This window comes from Oncorhynchus mykiss, chromosome 4 (genome assembly GCF_057628025.1).
Source record: "Oncorhynchus mykiss isolate SJ-2025 chromosome 4, ASM5762802v1, whole genome shotgun sequence".
In the NCBI taxonomy this organism is placed as follows: domain Eukaryota; kingdom Metazoa; phylum Chordata; class Actinopteri; order Salmoniformes; family Salmonidae; genus Oncorhynchus; species Oncorhynchus mykiss.
Window position 1 is genome coordinate 47,534,763 of NC_143025.1, and position 17,284 is coordinate 47,552,046.

Sequence of the window (17,284 nt, forward strand, 5' to 3'; positions counted from 1 at the left end):
GTACATGTAAGTACATAAAGTGAATGTGCATTTATGGTGAACAGAGAGTAGCAGAAGCGTAAAAAGAGGGATTGGCGGGTGGTGGGACACAGTGCAGATAGCCCGGTTAGCCAATGTGCGGGAGCACTGGTTGGTCGGGCCAATTTAGGTAGTATGTACATGAATGTATAGTTAAAGTGACTAAGCATATAAGATAAACAGAGAGTAGCAGCAGCGTAAAATAAGGTTTGAGGGGGGGCACACAATGCAAATAGTCCGGGTAACCATCTGACACCGCCTGGTGTAGAGGTCCTAGATGGCAGGCAGCTTTGCCCCAGTGATGGACTGGGCCGTACGCACTACCCTCTGAAGTGCCTTGCGGTCGGAGGCCGAGCAATTGCCGTACCAGGCAGGTCAGGATGCTCTCGATGTTGCAGCTGTATAATTATCCTTTTGAGGATCTCAGGACCTATGCCAAATCTTTTTAGTTTCCTGAAGGGGAATAGGCTTTGTCGTGCCCTATTCACAACTGTCTTGGTGTGCTTGGACCAATCTAGTTTTTTGTTGATGTGGACACCAAGGAATTTGAAGTTCTCAACCTGCTCCGCTACAGCCCCGTCAATAAGAATGGGGACGTGCTCGGTGCTCCTTTTCCTGTAGTCCACAATCATCTCCTTAGTCTTGGTTATGTTGAGGGATAGGTTGTTATTCTGGCATCACCCGGCCAGGTCTCTGACCTCATCCCTATAGGCTGTCTCATCGTTGTCGGTGATCAGGCCTACCACTGTTGTGTCGTCAGCAAACTTAATGATGGTGTTGGAGTCGTGCCTGGCCATGCAGTTGTGGGTGAACAGGGAGTACAGGAGGGGACTGAGCACACACCCTTAGAGAGCTCCAGTGTTGAGGATCAGCGTGGCAGATGTGTTGCTACCTACCCTCACCACCTAGGGGCGCCCTGTCAGGAAGTCCAGGATCCAGTTGCAGAGGGAGGTGTTTAGTCCCAGGATCCTTAGCTTGGTGATGAGCTTTGAGGGCACTATGGTGTTGAACGCTGAGCTGTAGTCAATGAACAGCATTCTCACATAGGTGTTCCTTTTGTCCAGGTGGGAAAGGGCAGTGTGGAGTGCAATAGAGATTGCGTCATCTGTGGATCTGTTTGGGCGGTATGCAGATTGGAGTGGGTCCAGGGTTTCTGGGATAATGGTGTTGATGTGAGCCATTACCAGCCTTTCAAAGCACTTCATGGCTACGGACGTGAGTGCTACGGGTCTGTAGTCATTTAGGCAGTAGTAGTCATTTTGCCCTTGTGTTTTTGGGCACAGGGACTATGGTGGTCTGCTTGAAGCATGTTGGTATTATAGACACAATCAGGAAAATGTCAGTAAAGACACCTGCCAGTTGGTCAGCACATGCCCGGAGCACACGTCCTGGTAATCCGTCTGGCCCCGCATCCGTGTGTATGTTGACCTGTTTAAAGGTCTTACTCACGTCGGCTATCACACAGTCGTCCGGAACAGCTGATGCTCTCATGCATGCCTCAGTGTTGCTTGCCTCGAAGCAAGCATAGAAGTGATTTAGCTTGTCTGGTAGGCTCGTGTTACTGGGCAGCTCTTGGCTGTGCTTCCCTTTGTAGTCTGTAATAGTTTGCAAGCCCTGCCACATTCGACGAGCGTCGGAGCCGGTGTAGTATGATTCAATCTTGGCCCTGTATTGACGCTTTGCCTGTTTGATGGTTCGTTGCAGGGCATAGCTGGATTTCTTGTAAGCTTCCGGGTTAGAGTCCCGCACCTTGAAAGCGGCAGCTCTACCCTTTAGCTCAGTGCGAATGTTGCCTGTAATCCATGGCTTCTGGTTGGGGTATGTACGTAAAGTCACTGTGGGGACGATGTCCTCAATGCACTCGTGATGAATCTCCCATTCATCATGAGTCAATGTAAACACACCATTATTTGGAGTGGTATTTTTTAAATTTTTAATAAGTCTGAGACTACTGCCTCTTTTACATATGAGCCCTGCATAAATACATCAAACACATGCAAAATTACAAAACATATTAAGGAAAATACACATTTATAGCAACAGAGGTGCCTGAACCCTCCAAATTCCTGAACCCTTCAGGGCTAGCCTAGTAGTTAGCGTTGGGCTAGTAACTGAAAGGTTGCAAGTTTGAATCCCCGAGCTGACAAGGTACAAATCTGTCTTTCTGCCCCTGAACAAGACAGTTAACCCACTGTTCCTAGGCCGTCATTGAAAATAAGAATTTGTTCTTAACCGACTTGCCTAGTTAAACAAAAATATGCCGAAACCTCCAAAATGTGCCTCATCTGACAAAACCAATTTCAGTGTATCCTCGCTTATTTCGACGTCAACATCTCCAGTTACACGCTGTTCATCTGATTCAGTTTTCATAAAGCTTATGATTTCCTCATCTGATAAACCTCTACCACAACTTTCTGTCTCTAAGTGGAAGTATTAATTCCCAATATCTTGGGTGTCTGAGATTTGATTGAGCTGCACGTACGCACACTACATGTTAATGTTTTTAAAGGCATGTCATTTGTAAAGTCTATTGTCTGTGTAGCGTGGTTCGTTCTGCGTTGTGTAATTTAATGAGGACACTGCCACAACTGGAGGTCTGCTTGTTGGATTTTTATTTGCCCTGCGCACGAAGAGACAACGCACAAAATGTTAGCTCTTGGCGCAGTCACAGCTCTCGGGCACCACGATTTTAGATTGAAAAATTGCAGAGCCAAGGACAACATACCTCGATAGCTGAAGGTCAGGCAAGAGAGAACAATATAGGGGGACGGGGGTACAGAAATGCTGGCAGTCTGAGGGTCTTCTCTGAGCAGTTGACATTCCCTCTTTTAAACACTCCACGGGCAATAGGTTTTGAACCATAGCCTCATTTACATTCTCTGTTTGAACTATTTTGTTTAATTTCACCTTGTTGTCACTAGCAATGCATGTATACAGTAAATGTGTCACAGTCCCCTTTAAGACTAAATCCATTTAGCAATTGCTGTACATGAACTCGACATGATTGTGAATCCACATCCTTTTGACTATCTGTAAATAGGCCAACACAATGAAAGTGATACCAATTTGCACAGACGTCACATGCTAGAATTGCTCGTTTACTGTTATTTGGTGACTTACAGAACCACAACACTGTTTTGGGTTTATTTTGCTGTGTGACCCATTCCTCACCGTATTTATGTGTCACTGCATTTTTCCTTCCCACTCTGTGTTTGATTGGTGTTTTTGTGTCAATTAGTATGTGCTGTCACCCTTATCTCCTGTGTCATTAAATATGGTTGACAGGCTTAAAGGGTTGGTCAACTCAATTTGTTCCTCAATCTAATTAACAGATTAAATTGGTGTGATTGTTCCTCCAAAGAGCAGTTCCTCCATAGAGTATAACAGATCAAACTTAAACAATGTACACATCTGATATTTTGTCTTGGGAATTCAGTCTTCTGTACATGCACAATAGACTTTAAAAGCTATAACAATTTTTGAAAGAATATAGCAGATGCTTTTATACAGAGCGGTTTACAGTAGTGAGTGCATACATTTTCATACTGGTCCCCCATGGGAATCAAACCTACAACCTTGGCATTGCAAGGACCATGCTCTACCAACTGAGCCACACAAGAACTACAAACATTTGGTATTTAATGAAGACAAGACCTCTTTTCACCATTCAGACTTTGATTTAATCTTAGATTTCAGCAAATAAATAATGCCTTCATGACAAAATATAATGCAAATAATACCTTTACAATGCAAAAGAGTCCCCTGGACCCCCATATTGGCACAATGAATTAAAGTAGATTTACTGTTCAGACAATAAACTGGTAAGAAATTCAAAAAACATATCAGTTAAATACTGCATCACAGCAAGCAGCCAAGTTAGCTTATTTTCTTCAACATTGTGCATATACAACAACTTCAAATTTGCACTGATAACAATGATAATCGTTGATAATCATAATAATATGATTCAGCAGAAGCGGTAAAATATACAATCATTGCGTGCTATAAGCGTGACAACAATTCAGGTCCTCACCTTTTTCTCAATGTCATTCAACATCAAGTGGAAATACACTTCAAAAATGGCAAAGAACAATATGAAACGCTGGCTTTGTAATTTTACATTTTACTATGGCAACGAGAGTTGAAACATGAAGATACATTAAGCAATGTCATATTTTGCCACTGAATTTTCTGTATATATGAGCCTCAATATTCCACCAAATATGTACATTCAATGTGTGTATGCATCTCGCTCGCTCGCTCTCTCTCTCTCTTTCTCGCTCTCTCTCTCTCTCTCTCTCTCTCTCTCTCTCTCTCTCTCTCTCTCTCTCTCTCTCTCTCTCTCTCTCTCTCTCGGTGTGTCTGTGTGTGTATACTGTGTGCAACTGAGCATGAGAGAGAGTGTGTCTGCTTTCCTGTCTTTCCCTTTTCATTATTTACCTCATAAATATATCTCGGCACTCCCTCTTTCTCCCTCTCTGGCTCTCCCTCTTTATGTCTCTCCCTCTTTATGTCTCTCCTTCCAAATTATCCACCACTTAACCTCTGTAAGGCACCAATCCTAATTTTAGACAAAAAGTTGGACTGTGGAAAACAGCACACCACTGGGAGACAGTCATCGCTGCACACTATGAACAGATGAAGACAAGGGCCTAGATTCAATCTGGGCCATGAAAAATCCACGTTAAAGTGCGATTGACATTTAAAGGAAATTTCTAATTGAACCGACATATGCAGCATTTACCGTGAATGCCGTCTCCACTAGCGCTGGAACATTGCCTTTAAAATGTGCTTAGCTGCTTAAACACGATCGGATTGAATCTGGCCCAAGGAGACGCAAACCTACAATCACTGACAGAAAGAGCGACTGGGAAATTAGAGACACACACAAAAGAAAAGTGAGGTGTAAAGACACAAACTCAAAGATAAAGAGAGAGAATGAAAGAGAGAGGCAGGGAAGAGGAAATAGCGAGATGGGAGATGAGGGGAGTGAAAGAAGTCATCTGAAAGAAAAAGAAAGTTGTTCCTCTTCCTCCAGATCTCTCTATCTGTGGGTTTTACTTCTTCTCAAGACGTTTCTTCTTCAAATGGACACCTCATACTCCCGTGTGTCCTAGGAACCAGGTAGCAATACAACAGACCCAAATAACAATTAATTTGAAGAAGAAAATAGTTGGTTTTAAATGCTACAGCAAAATATCCTCAGCAGTTTAGGACATGCAACCTCCAGGATTCATAAACAATGGACTAGACTATTCACTTCTTGCTAACCTACAGTCAATAGCATTTCAACTTCCAGACAAATAAAAAGTAAAGTTACAGAGAATATTTTCCTAAATACTAGCCAAAAGGTGAAAAGTTGAAAAAATAATTGTCAATTTATTAAAGTTGATACAATATACCTGTACATGAGCTCTACATTAAACTCTAGCTTAGTGACATAGATAGAACAATTTTACTTGGTGGTTTAGTTATACCAATAACCTGGGTTTGATTCCCAGTTGGTTACACAGACAGGGCTATCCATGATAAAAAATAATGACAGGCTAATGCAGGTTTTCAAGTTAATTTGGATGGGGGGATTTTTAGCCTATCAGTTTAATCGAGTTGTAGACAATAGAACATCACACATTAGAGTGTTTGAACGTGTCATGCGGCTGCATGACTTGTCGGGTATAAAGTTGGGTGTGGTTTTGTTGCATCCAATGGCAGAGTCTGTGTTAGGGCAATGCAACCACTTGTGGATTTGACAGCTCTAACGGAGTTCCACCTCAGAGACTTCCAAAACAACCGCTATGCTGGCTAGCGCGGATCTGATAGAATCTAGCCCCAAAGTGAGAGCGCTTGAGCAATACTTACACATTAGGCAAAAATAGAGAAAATACTCACCCCTGCCTCGTATAGAGGGTTGTTGAAGTCAGACTCCACAGTAATTGGGCTGTATGAGTGGGTGTGAGAGAGAGACTTCCAGAAAAGTGGCTTCCACTGCAGTCTACATACACTGAGGGAGAGGGAAATAAATGTTAAAGGGAGAGAATAAAGCATACAGTCAACTTCTGATATCTGATCTATACAATGGCTCAGTACCATGCCAATATTTGCTGAAAGTAAGAAGAATGCATTTTAATTGTGACTGCTGAACGTACTTTGTGTAATACATGTAGATTCCACCAATCAGAAGGATGACCAGGATGATTGGCAGGATGATTGCCAAGGCAATGTTCTCACTTAGCATCTGGTGGGAGGGCTCCAATGACTGGGATACTAGGGAAATAATCAAAAATAATAAATGAAAGAAGAAGTTAAATCAAGACGATTAAAGGGGAATTCCACCAAATTTCAACCTCATTTTCATTATTTCCAGCACTATCCCACTGAGCACACCACATAATTTTAACGTGGGCAATGGGGTAATTTTTGGTTGAGACATTGATCAATAAGATTACAACCTATATTCACCCACTCAAAAAGACAGCCAAAAGTTTGTAGAATTCCCAATGTGTTCCCATGATTGAGCCGGAATCTGGAGCATTTATCATGAAGCTGATCTCCATGAACGCAGGAACATTAACCTTAAAATCCACATTTTCCACAACCCGTGATCAGATTGAATCCCTGCATTATTCTTCAACGATGATTTTTGGTTGAGATGGAGACGTGAATCCAACATAACAAGTATTAACTTGTTGGTAAACTGGATTAAAAAATATCTCATAGTGGAGATAAAGTGAAGATATGACATTGTTTCAAAAGTACAAATTCATCATACAAGGTTTGTCTATGTTGAAAATTGGTTACCATGACGTTTCAATGTTCTGTAGTTAGAGATAAGAAGAAATGTCATGACATCATCAAGTTGCATTAAAAGCTTAAAAAAAGTAAAAACAAAATACAAATAAAAAACCTACTATGAGTTTCTAGCCAGGGGGAGGCATTTTCCTTCTCCCTGTGTCACTATGAATGTCACCATAGAGAATGAATATGAGGTTGAAAAGTGTCGAAATTCCCCTAAAGAAGATGTAGAGTGAGACAAAAAATCACCTTCTAATTTATGATCATCCAACAGCTCCTCGTATGCCACTGATAGATAGAGAAATGCAGATTATTATTATTATAAGATCATCATTCCTCATTCACTCTTTACAATATGTTCAAGTGTTTCAATTCTCATGCAGAATTTCTGGAAACCCCTCTAACCCCTCATCCTCATTTCCAGCAGTCCAATGTAGATTGTCACCTTTGCAGAAGGGTGGTGGACTGTTCCATTGAGATGGGTGGCCCGGGACACAGTTGATGATAACCTCCCCAATGAGTTCATAGCCCTCATAGCAGAAAAAACGTAGCGTCTCTCCTGCCTGGTAGCTATGCTTGTACAATGTCTGGTAACCATTGTCTGGCACACCTGGGTTTGGGCATGGGTCATACTTCACTGTTTTGGGAAAGGAAATAAAGATGGAGAGAGAGAGAGAGAGAAAGAGCAATGCCTTCAGAAAGTATTAACAGCCCCTTTTTCCACATTTTGTTGTATAATTAAAGATGGATTAAACTGAGATTATTTTTCCCTGGCCTACTCACAATACCGGATAATGTGAAAGTAGAATTATATTTTTTCGAAATGTTTGCAAATGAATTACAAATGAAAAGCTAAAATGTATTGAGTCAATAAGTATTCAACCCCTTTGTTATGGGAAGCCTATATAAATTCAGGAGTAAAAATGTGCTTAACAAGTCACATAAATTGCATGGACTCACTCTGTGTGCAATAAACGTTTTTAACATGATTTTTTCAATGACTACCTTGTATCTGTGGGGTACAGAGACAACTACCTGTAAGGTCACTCAAGCGAGCAGTGATTTTCAAACACAGATTGAACCACAAAGATATATTGGTAGATGGGTAAAAAATGTAAAAGCAGACATTGAATATTACTTTGAGCAAGGTTAAGTTATAAATTACACTTTGGATGGTGTATCAATACACCTAGTCACTACAAAGATACAGGCGTCCTTCCTAACTCACTTGTTGGAGAGGAAGGAAACCGCTCAGAAATTTCACCATGAGGCCGAAGGTGACTTTAAAACAGACACTGGGAGATTAATTCACATTTCAGCAGGACAGGATAACCTAAAACACAAGGCCAAATCTACACTGGAATTGATTACCAAGACAGTGAATGTTCCTGAGTGGCCGAGTTAAATCTGCTTGAAAATCTATGGCAAGACCTGAAAATAGTTGTCTAGTATTGATCAACAACCAATTTGACTGAGCTTGAAGAATTTTGAAAATAATAAATGGGCAAATGTTGCACAGCCAAGGTGTGGGAAGCTTTTAGAAACTCACCCAGAAAGACTCAGCTGTAATCACTGCCAAAGCTGATTCAACTCAGGGGGTTGAATATTTATCTAATCCAGATACAATATATTAGTGTTTTATTTTTCATATATATATATATTTTACAAATGTTAGAATTTTTCTTCCATTTTGACATTACAGTATTATGTGTTGGTCATTGACAAAAAAAGACAATTACATCTATTTTAATCCACCTTGTAAAAGTCAAGGGGTGTGAATACTTTCTGAAGGCACTGTATAATCCCATAGGATTACAGTTTGACATCCATCTCAACACACACAGACAAATACCCAGGGGAGTGACTCACAGACACATTTGGGGCTGCGGTCACTCCACTTGGGGGTGCCTGTATCCCGTCCATGGCAGGAGATCTGACCAGGGCCCTCCAGCTGGTAACCCTGGTTACAGGAGAAGCGCACCACTGTTCCAACAGCAAATCCAGACTCTGGGCGTACCGAACGTGCTCCGTTCACCACCTCCCCCGGATCAGGACACTGCTGGACTGCGAACGATAAGGGTATACAAGACATGATCTAATATTTGTATATATTGTTTTATCTACCCTGGTACTACAGATGAAACAGAGCTAAATGAGTGAACTCCGGCACACTTATTTTCTGATATGTAGATGATTGTCCATTGTCCCAGAATAAACGCAAACAGAAAACTAATGCATTATAATATACACTGAGTATAAAAAACATTAGGAACACCTGCTCTTTCCATGACCAGTCATGATCCCTTACTGATGTCACCAGTTAAAACAATTGAGACATGGATTGTGTATGTGTGCCATATGTGCAAGACAAAAGATTTAAGTGCCTTTGAACGGGGTATCAACTAGACGCACCGGTTTGAGTGTATCAAGAACTTTGACGCTGCTTGGAATAATTGTCCTCCACCCAAAGGACATCCAGCCAACTTGACACAACTGTGGGAAGCACAGGAGGTTGGTGGCACCTTAATTGGGGAGGGCGGACTTGTGGTAACGGCTGAAGCGGAATGAGTGTAATGGTATCAAATACATCAAACACATGGTTTTCATGTGTTTGACGTTATTCCATTTGCTCCATTCCAGACATTATTATGAGCCGTCCTCCCCTCCACAGCCTCCTGTGGTGGGAAGCATTGGGGCCAACATGGGCCAGCATCCCTGTGGAACGCTTTCGACACCTTGTAGAGTCCATGCCCCGACGAACTGATGCTGTTCTGAGGGCCAAAAGGGGTGCAACTCAATATTAGGAAGGTGTTCCTAATGTTTTGTACACTCAGTGTATGTACATACAGTATATGAGGGGGAAAATATATATATTTACATATACTCTATTTCCAGAATATATTTATGAAATATATAGCTTGAGCAAATCATAACATAAAAAAGAATATGTTAATTAAATATATTTTGGTGACACATGTATCATGCTGAATTGTAATGTTGAGTCTATTGTCCTCTGGTACCTTGGCATTACGTTCCCAAAGTGGGGTTTGCATGCAAAAGTTGAAAATAAATTCTGCAGCTATTGAGGCAACCTGCCACTTATGAACCATAGTACGATTAGCTTTGCTTATTTTGAAAAGAGACACATGAAACTCCTGTTGTGACTTTACTTCTATTAATCTGATGACTGTTATTTATTTCATCCACTGACTATGTTTAATTGTTACTCGATTAAATTAATCATGTAACAACTAACTCATTAGGAATTTGGGGCACCACAGAAGAGGTTGTTTAAAGAGTTACCATTTCCAGAATTAAACTCTATAAGATATATATCTATTACATCGATAAACAGTAATCTTATTAATCATTACCTCTTATCATATCATCATTCTGAACAGTCGTAACCTTGGATCTGCAAAAAACCCAACCTTACTCATGAGCCCTCTCCTGTACTCCCTTTTCACCCACGACTGCGTGGCCATGCACGCCTCCAACTCAATCATCAAGTTTGCGGACGACACTACAGTGGTAGGCTTGATTACCAACAACGACGAGACGGCCTACAGGGAGGAAGTGAGGGCCCTGGTGTATAGTAGTTGTGGAATTGTTAGGTTAGATTACTCGCTGGTTATTACTGCATTGTCGGAACTAGAAGCACAAGCATTTCGCTACACTCGCATTAACATCTGCTAACCATGTGTATGTGACAAATATGTTTTATTTGATTTTGATTCAGTACTACACAAATTGGTTTAATTATTTATTTACTAGCTAACTAAATAATAACACAGAATAAACATACACACTTACTACATGAGACAATATTTGATTTTTACGCAACGACATGGAGAGAGACAGAGAGAGAGAGAGAGAGAGAGAGAGAGAGAGAGAGAGGGAGGGAGGGAAAAGACACTTATCGTTGATAGATTTCAGAATTATTCTCACAGTAACGTTAATCATATAGTTTGCACACAAACCGCCGCCTGTTTGGAATAAGAAATCATGAATGTATTTACGTGTGAGTGCCTTTGTTTGGTCAGAACCAGTCTCCTTAGGAAGGTTGTTGGCCTTTCAGCGGTAAGCTGTATGGCTCTGATTGTCCGATAGGGGTCTCCCCTTTCCCGTCTTCTACTGTTGTTCACCCTCGAAGATAACTAGCCAGCCATGTCGATGGTTCCCATTGGTGATGAGCGTAGTAGGAGAGTCTCACTTATATTAGCTTTTCTAGGTATCTGATTCCACACAGTTGTCTCAGTGATTGTCTGAGAGGTGAGCTTCTGTCCTCATCTTCCTCGTGTAGGGTATTCAGGATTCGGACGATGATGGACATGAGCTGCAGCTCGCCGTCTCTCTGGTCTAAAGGAAGGTGAATTTATTTATTCAGCTCGTGTTGACGTTCAAAGTTCCAACCATTTCAGCTCCCGCCTCAGGTCTAATGTTAATTTCATTGGCAATGCTTTTTATGCACTCTGGTCAAAAGGGGATTGTTCCGTCAGTCTGACACGTTCTCCGACCTCACTCGGGGTGTGGCTACTTACTTATGCACAGTTAATAGGATAAAAATTCAGTTACACCTCCTAAACCACAATCATATCTTAATTAACAAAAATGCACTCATCATTTTTCATATTGTATGCACAACGCATTGGATGGAAACTTGACAGATATACTTTCCAAGTTACGTTATTTCGTCCATCCAGTTTATAGTGACATACCAAAAGAAAAGCAATATTACATTTGTTTTCCATTGCTCCCCACTGACCATTACCCACATTCTTATGTTAGAATTATTGTTCCATTATTCATGTTTGACCATGTTAGAGTTTTGGTGGGAAAAGTCAATGAAACAAAGGCACATTCCTATGTACAATTGAAGATAAAGGGGAGAGAGTCTTCTTTTACCCAATTTATAACAGGGTGCGGAGGTGTCAAAACTCTCACACCAGTTCCCTCCTCCCTCTGCGGGTGAGAGGAGGTCTGGTTATTGTCAACCATTGCCAAGTTGATCTGACCCATTGTGATCCTCACAGGACAGTCATGGCACTCTTGAGCTGTCAATCACAATTTTAAATGTTCCCGAGGCTCGCCCCCAGTCCACCTCCAAATAACATAGCACCTGTTACAGTTTAGAATTTTCTTCAGCTGCATGAGAAGATCAGCTGTCAGCACAAAAATCTTTCTCATGGATAATGCCATTTTATTTATCATAACATTGATTTAAAATACACTACATGAAAGAAAGTATGTGGACACCTGCTCATCGAACATCTCATTCCAAAATCATGGGCATTAATATGGATTTGGTCTCCCCTTTGCTGCTATAACAGCCTCCACTCTTCTGGGAAGGCTTTCCACTAGATACTGGAACATTGCTGAGGGACTTGCTTCCATTCAACCACAAGAGGATTAGTGAGGTCGGGCAGTGATGTTGGCCGATTAGGCCTGGCTCACAGTCTGCGTTCTCATTCATCCCAAAGGTGTTCGATGGGGTTGAGGTCAGGGCTCTGTGTTGGCCAGTCAAGTTCTTCCAAAGTTGGCATCTTATGACGGTGCCATGTTGAAAGTCACGGAGTTCTTCAGTAAGGCCATTCTACTGCCAATGTTTGTGTATGGAGATAGCATGGCAGTGTGCTCGATTTCATACACCTGTCAGCAATGGGTATGGCTGAAATAGCCGAATCCTCTAATTTGAATCGATGTCCACATACTTTTGTATATAGACTGTATATTTTCTGACTGTATATTGACTGACTTTCAGAAAGCTGCCCACTCAAGAAAACGCTTCGAACTGTAACCAGTGCCTGCAACCTGGTTCAGGTTACTGGTCAACTTATCAGGGCATTTACAAACAGTACAGGAATGACATCAAATCAAATTTTATTGGTCACATACACATGGTTAGCAGATGTTAATGCGAGTGTATCGAAATGCTTGTACATCTAGTTCCGACAGTGCAGTAATATCTAACAAGTAATCTAACCATTCCACAACAACTACCTAATACACTCAAATCTAAAGGGATGGAATAAGAATACAGTGGAGCAAAAAAGTATTTAGTCAGCCACCAATTGTGCAAGTTCTCCCACTTAAAAAGATAAGAGAGGCCTGTAATTTTCATCATAGGTACACTTCAACTATGACAGACAAAATTAGAAAAAAAATCCAGAAAATCACATTGTAGGATTTTTAATGAATTTATTTGCAAATTATGGTGGGACATAAGTATTTGGTCACCTACAAACAAGCAAGATTTCTGGCTCTCACTTCTTTAAGAGGCTCCTCTGTCCTCCACTCGTTACCTGTATTAATGGCACCTGTTTGAACTTGTTATCAATATAAAAGACACCTGTCCACACACTCCAAACTCCACTATGGCCATGACCAAAGAGCTGTCAAAGGACACCAGAAACAAAATTGTAGACCTGCACCAGGCTGGGAAGACTGAATCTGCAATAGGTAAGCAGCTTGGTTTGAAGAAATCAACTGTGGGAGCAATTATTAGGAAATGGAAGACATACAAGACCACTGATAATCTACCTCGATCTGGGGCTCCACGCAAGATCTCACCCCGTGGGGTCAAAATGATCACAAGAACGGTGAGCAAAAATCCCAGAACCACACGGGGGGACCTAGTGAAGGACCTGCAGAGAGCTGGGACCAAAGTAACAAAGCCTACCATCAGTAACACACTACGCCGGCAGGGACTCATATCCTGCATATATTGTTCATCATCATCATCATGTATTGATCACATCTTTGCTAATGGTGCAGAAATTTGCAGTATCCAAATCCATCGGATGTCGTGATCACAATTGAGTAGCCATATCTAAGAAAACCAAAGTTTCAAAGGCTGGGCTTAATACAGTGTATAAGAGCTCATACAATACGTTTTGTAGTGATTCCTATGTTGATGATGTAATGAATATTTGCTGGTCTGTGGTGGGTAATGAGGACGAATCAGACGCTGCATTTGAAACATTTATGAAATTGCTTATTCCAGTTACTAACAAGCATGCACCCATTAAGAAAACGGACTGTGAAAACTGTTAAATCCCCTTGGATTGATGAGGAATTGAAAAATGGTTGAGATGGTTGAGATGGATGAGGCAAAAGGTATGGCAAGTAAGTCTGGCAAAACAATCGTTTGGCAAACATACTGCAAATTGAGAAATCATGTGACTAAACTGAATTTAAATAAAGAAGAAACTATACTATGAAACAAAGTTATAAAATTATATAAAGAATGATAGTAAAAAGCTTTGAACACTTTAAATGAAATTTTGGGCAAAAAGGCAAACTCAGCTCTGTCATTCATTGAATCAGATGGCTCATTCTTCACTTTTTCTTCGCTTTTTCAGTTCTGCACATAAATTGTCTATAGGACTGAGGTCAGGGCTTTGTGATGGCCACTCCAATACCTTGACTTTGTTGTCCTTTTGGCAGAACTTTGGAAGTTTGCCTTGGGTTATTGTCCATTTGGAAGAACCATTTGCGACCAAGCTTCAACTTCCTGAGTGATGTATTGAGATGTTGCTTCAATATATCCACACGATTTTCCTCCTCAAGATGCCATCTATTATGTGAAGTGCACCAGTCCCTCCTGCAGCAAAACACCCCCACAACACGATGCTGACACCCCCGTGCTTCACGGTTGGGATGGTGTTCTTTGGCTTGCAAGCCTCTCCTCTTTTCCTCCAAACATAATGATGGTCCTAATGGCCAAACAGTTCTATTTTCAGACCAGAGGACATTTCTCCAAAAAGTACAATCTTTGTGCCCATGTGCAGTTGCAACCATAGTCTGGCTTTTTTTATGGTGGTTTTGGAGCAGTGGCTTCTTCCTTGCTGAGCAGCCTTTCAGGTTATTTCGTTATAGGACTAGTTTTACTGTGGATATAGATACTTTTGTACCTGTTTACTATTGTTTGTACAGAAGAACGTGGTACCTTCAGGCGTTTGGAAATTGCTCCCAAGGATGAATCAGACTTGTGGAGGTCTACAAGAGGTCTTGGCTGATTTCTTTAGATTTTCCCATGATGTCAAGAAAAGTGGCACTGAGATTGAAGGTAGGCCTTGAAATACATCCACAGGTACACCTCCAATTGACTCAAATGATGGCAATTAGCCTATCAGAAGCTTCTAAAGCCATGACATCATTTTCTGGAATTTTCCAAGCTGTTTAAAGGCACAGTCAACTTAGTATATGTAAACTTTTGACCCACTGGAATTGTGATACAGTGAATTATAAGTGAAATAATCTGTTTGTAAACAATTGTTGGAAAAATTACTTGTGTCATGCATAAAGTTGGTGTCCTAACAGACTTGCCAAAACTATAGTTTCTTAACAAGACATTTGTGGAGTGGTTGAAAAAGGAGTTTTAATGACTCCAACCTAAGTGTACATAAACTTCTGACTTCAACTTCAATCTTACCAAATTATGAAAGACAAGCATTGTACTTTTGAATTCCATAAAGTGAGTGTGGATGAGGTGAAAATATTATTATTGTCTATCAACAATGACAAGACGCCGGGATCTGACAGCTTGGATGGAAACTTATTGAGTATAATACCGGTCGATATTGCCACTCCTATTTGCCATATCTTCAATGTAAGACTACTAGAAAGTTTGTGCCATCAGGCCTGGAGGGAGCAAAAGTCATTCTGCTACCTAAGAATAGTAAAGTCCCATTTACTGCCTCAAATAGCTGACCAATCAGCCTGTTGCCAACCAGTAGTAAACTTTTGGGAAAAAATGTGTTTCACCAGATACAATGCTATTTTACAGAAAACAAATTGGCAACAGACTTTCAGCAAGCTTATAGAGAAGGACACTCATCAAGCACAGCACTTACACAAATGACTGATTGGCTGAGAGAAATTGACGATAAAAGGATTGTGGGGTCTGTTTTGTTAGACTTCAGCGCAGCTTTTGACGTTATATAAAGAGTTACCTGTCTAACAGAATACAGAGATGCCTCCAACATAAGCCAGGTAGAATCAGGAATTCCCTAGGGCAGCTGTCTAGTAGGCCTCTTACTTTTTTCAATCTCTAATATCGACATACCACTGGCCTTGAGTAAAGCCTGTGTGGCTATGTATGCGGATGACTCAACACTACACGTGTCAGCTACTACAGCGACTGAAATGACTGCAACATTTAACAAAGAGCTGCAGTTAGTTTCAGCACGGCTGACAAGGAATAGTTAGGCTTAATAGATCAAAAACTAAAAGCATTGTATTTGGGACAAATCATTCACTAAACCCTAAACCTCAACTAAATCTTGTGATGACCCTGATGGACCCTGATCTCTCTTTTGACGAACATATCAAGACTGTTTCAGACAGCTTTTTTCCATTTACGTAACATTGCAAAAATCAGAAATTTTCTGTCCAAAAATGATGCAGAAAAATGTATCCATGCTTATGTTACTTCTAGATTAGACTACTGCAATACTCTACTTTCCGGCTACCCGGGTTTAGCACTAAATAAACTTAAGTTTGTGCTAAATACGGCTGCTAGAATCCTGACTAGAACCAAAAATGTGATCATATTACTCCAGTGCTAGCCTCCCTACACTGGCTTCCTGTTAAGGCAATGGCTGATTTCAAGGTTTTACTGCTAACCTACAAAGCATTACATTGGCTTGCTCCTACCTATCTCTCTGAATTGGTCCAGCCGTACATACCTACATGTACGCTATGGTCACAAGACGCAGGCTTCCTAATTGTCCCTGGAATTTCTAAGCAAACAGCTGGAGGCAGGGCTTTCTCCTATAGAGCTCAATTTCTATGGAATGGTCTGCCTACCCATGTGAGAGACGCAGACTCGGTCTCAACCTTTAAGTCTTTATTGAAGACTCATCTCTTCAATAGGTCCTATGATTGAATGTAGTCTGGCCCAGGTGTGTGAAGGTGAACGGAAAGACACTGGAGCAACGAACCGCCCTTGCTGTCTCTGCCTGGCCGGTTCCTCTCTCTCCACTGGGATTCTCTACCTCTAACCCTATTACAGGGGCTGAGTCACTGGCTTACTGGTGCTCTTCCATGCCGTCCCTTGAAGGGGTGCGTCCCTTGAAGGGGTGCGTCACTTGAGTGGGCTGAGTCACTGACGTGGTCTTCCTGTCTGGGTTGGCGCCCCCCCTTGGGTTGTGCCGTGGCGGAGATCTTTGTGGGCTATACTCTGCCTTATCTCAGGATGGTAAATTGGTGGTTGAAGATATCCCTCTAGTGGTGTGGGGGCTGTTCTTTCGCAAAGTGGGTGGGGTTATATCCTGCCTGTTTGGCCCTGTCCAGGGGTATCATCGGATGGGGCCACAGTGTCTCCTGACCCCTCCTGTCTCAGCCGCCAGTATTTATGTTGCAGTAGTTTATGTCTCGGGGGGCTAGGATCAGTCTGTTATATCTGGAGTATTTCTCCTGTCTTATCCAGTGTCATGTGTGAATTTAAGTATGCTCTCTCTAATGCTCTCTC

General features: G+C 41.5%; 1 protein-coding gene across 2 annotated transcripts in view; it reads right to left on the reverse strand.

Annotated features, from left to right (window-relative positions):
• Positions 1 to 3,675: 3,675 nt before the first annotated feature.
• The window catches only part of LOC110521927 (seizure protein 6 homolog), an 84,258-nt gene continuing 70,649 nt past the window's right edge, over positions 3,676 to 17,284 (reverse strand). For both annotated transcript variants that reach the window (XM_021599899.3, XM_021599900.3), the window contains exons 14-19: positions 8,680 to 8,874; positions 7,256 to 7,447; positions 7,060 to 7,098; positions 6,165 to 6,282; positions 5,908 to 6,019; positions 3,676 to 5,131 (exon numbers count right to left, since the gene is read on the reverse strand). In XM_021599899.3, the coding sequence (XP_021455574.2) occupies positions 5,102 to 5,131; positions 5,908 to 6,019; positions 6,165 to 6,282; positions 7,060 to 7,098; positions 7,256 to 7,447; positions 8,680 to 8,874 (686 nt within the window). In that variant the 3' untranslated portion in view covers positions 3,676 to 5,101. The remainder of the gene's footprint in view (positions 5,132 to 5,907; positions 6,020 to 6,164; positions 6,283 to 7,059; positions 7,099 to 7,255; positions 7,448 to 8,679; positions 8,875 to 17,284) is intronic.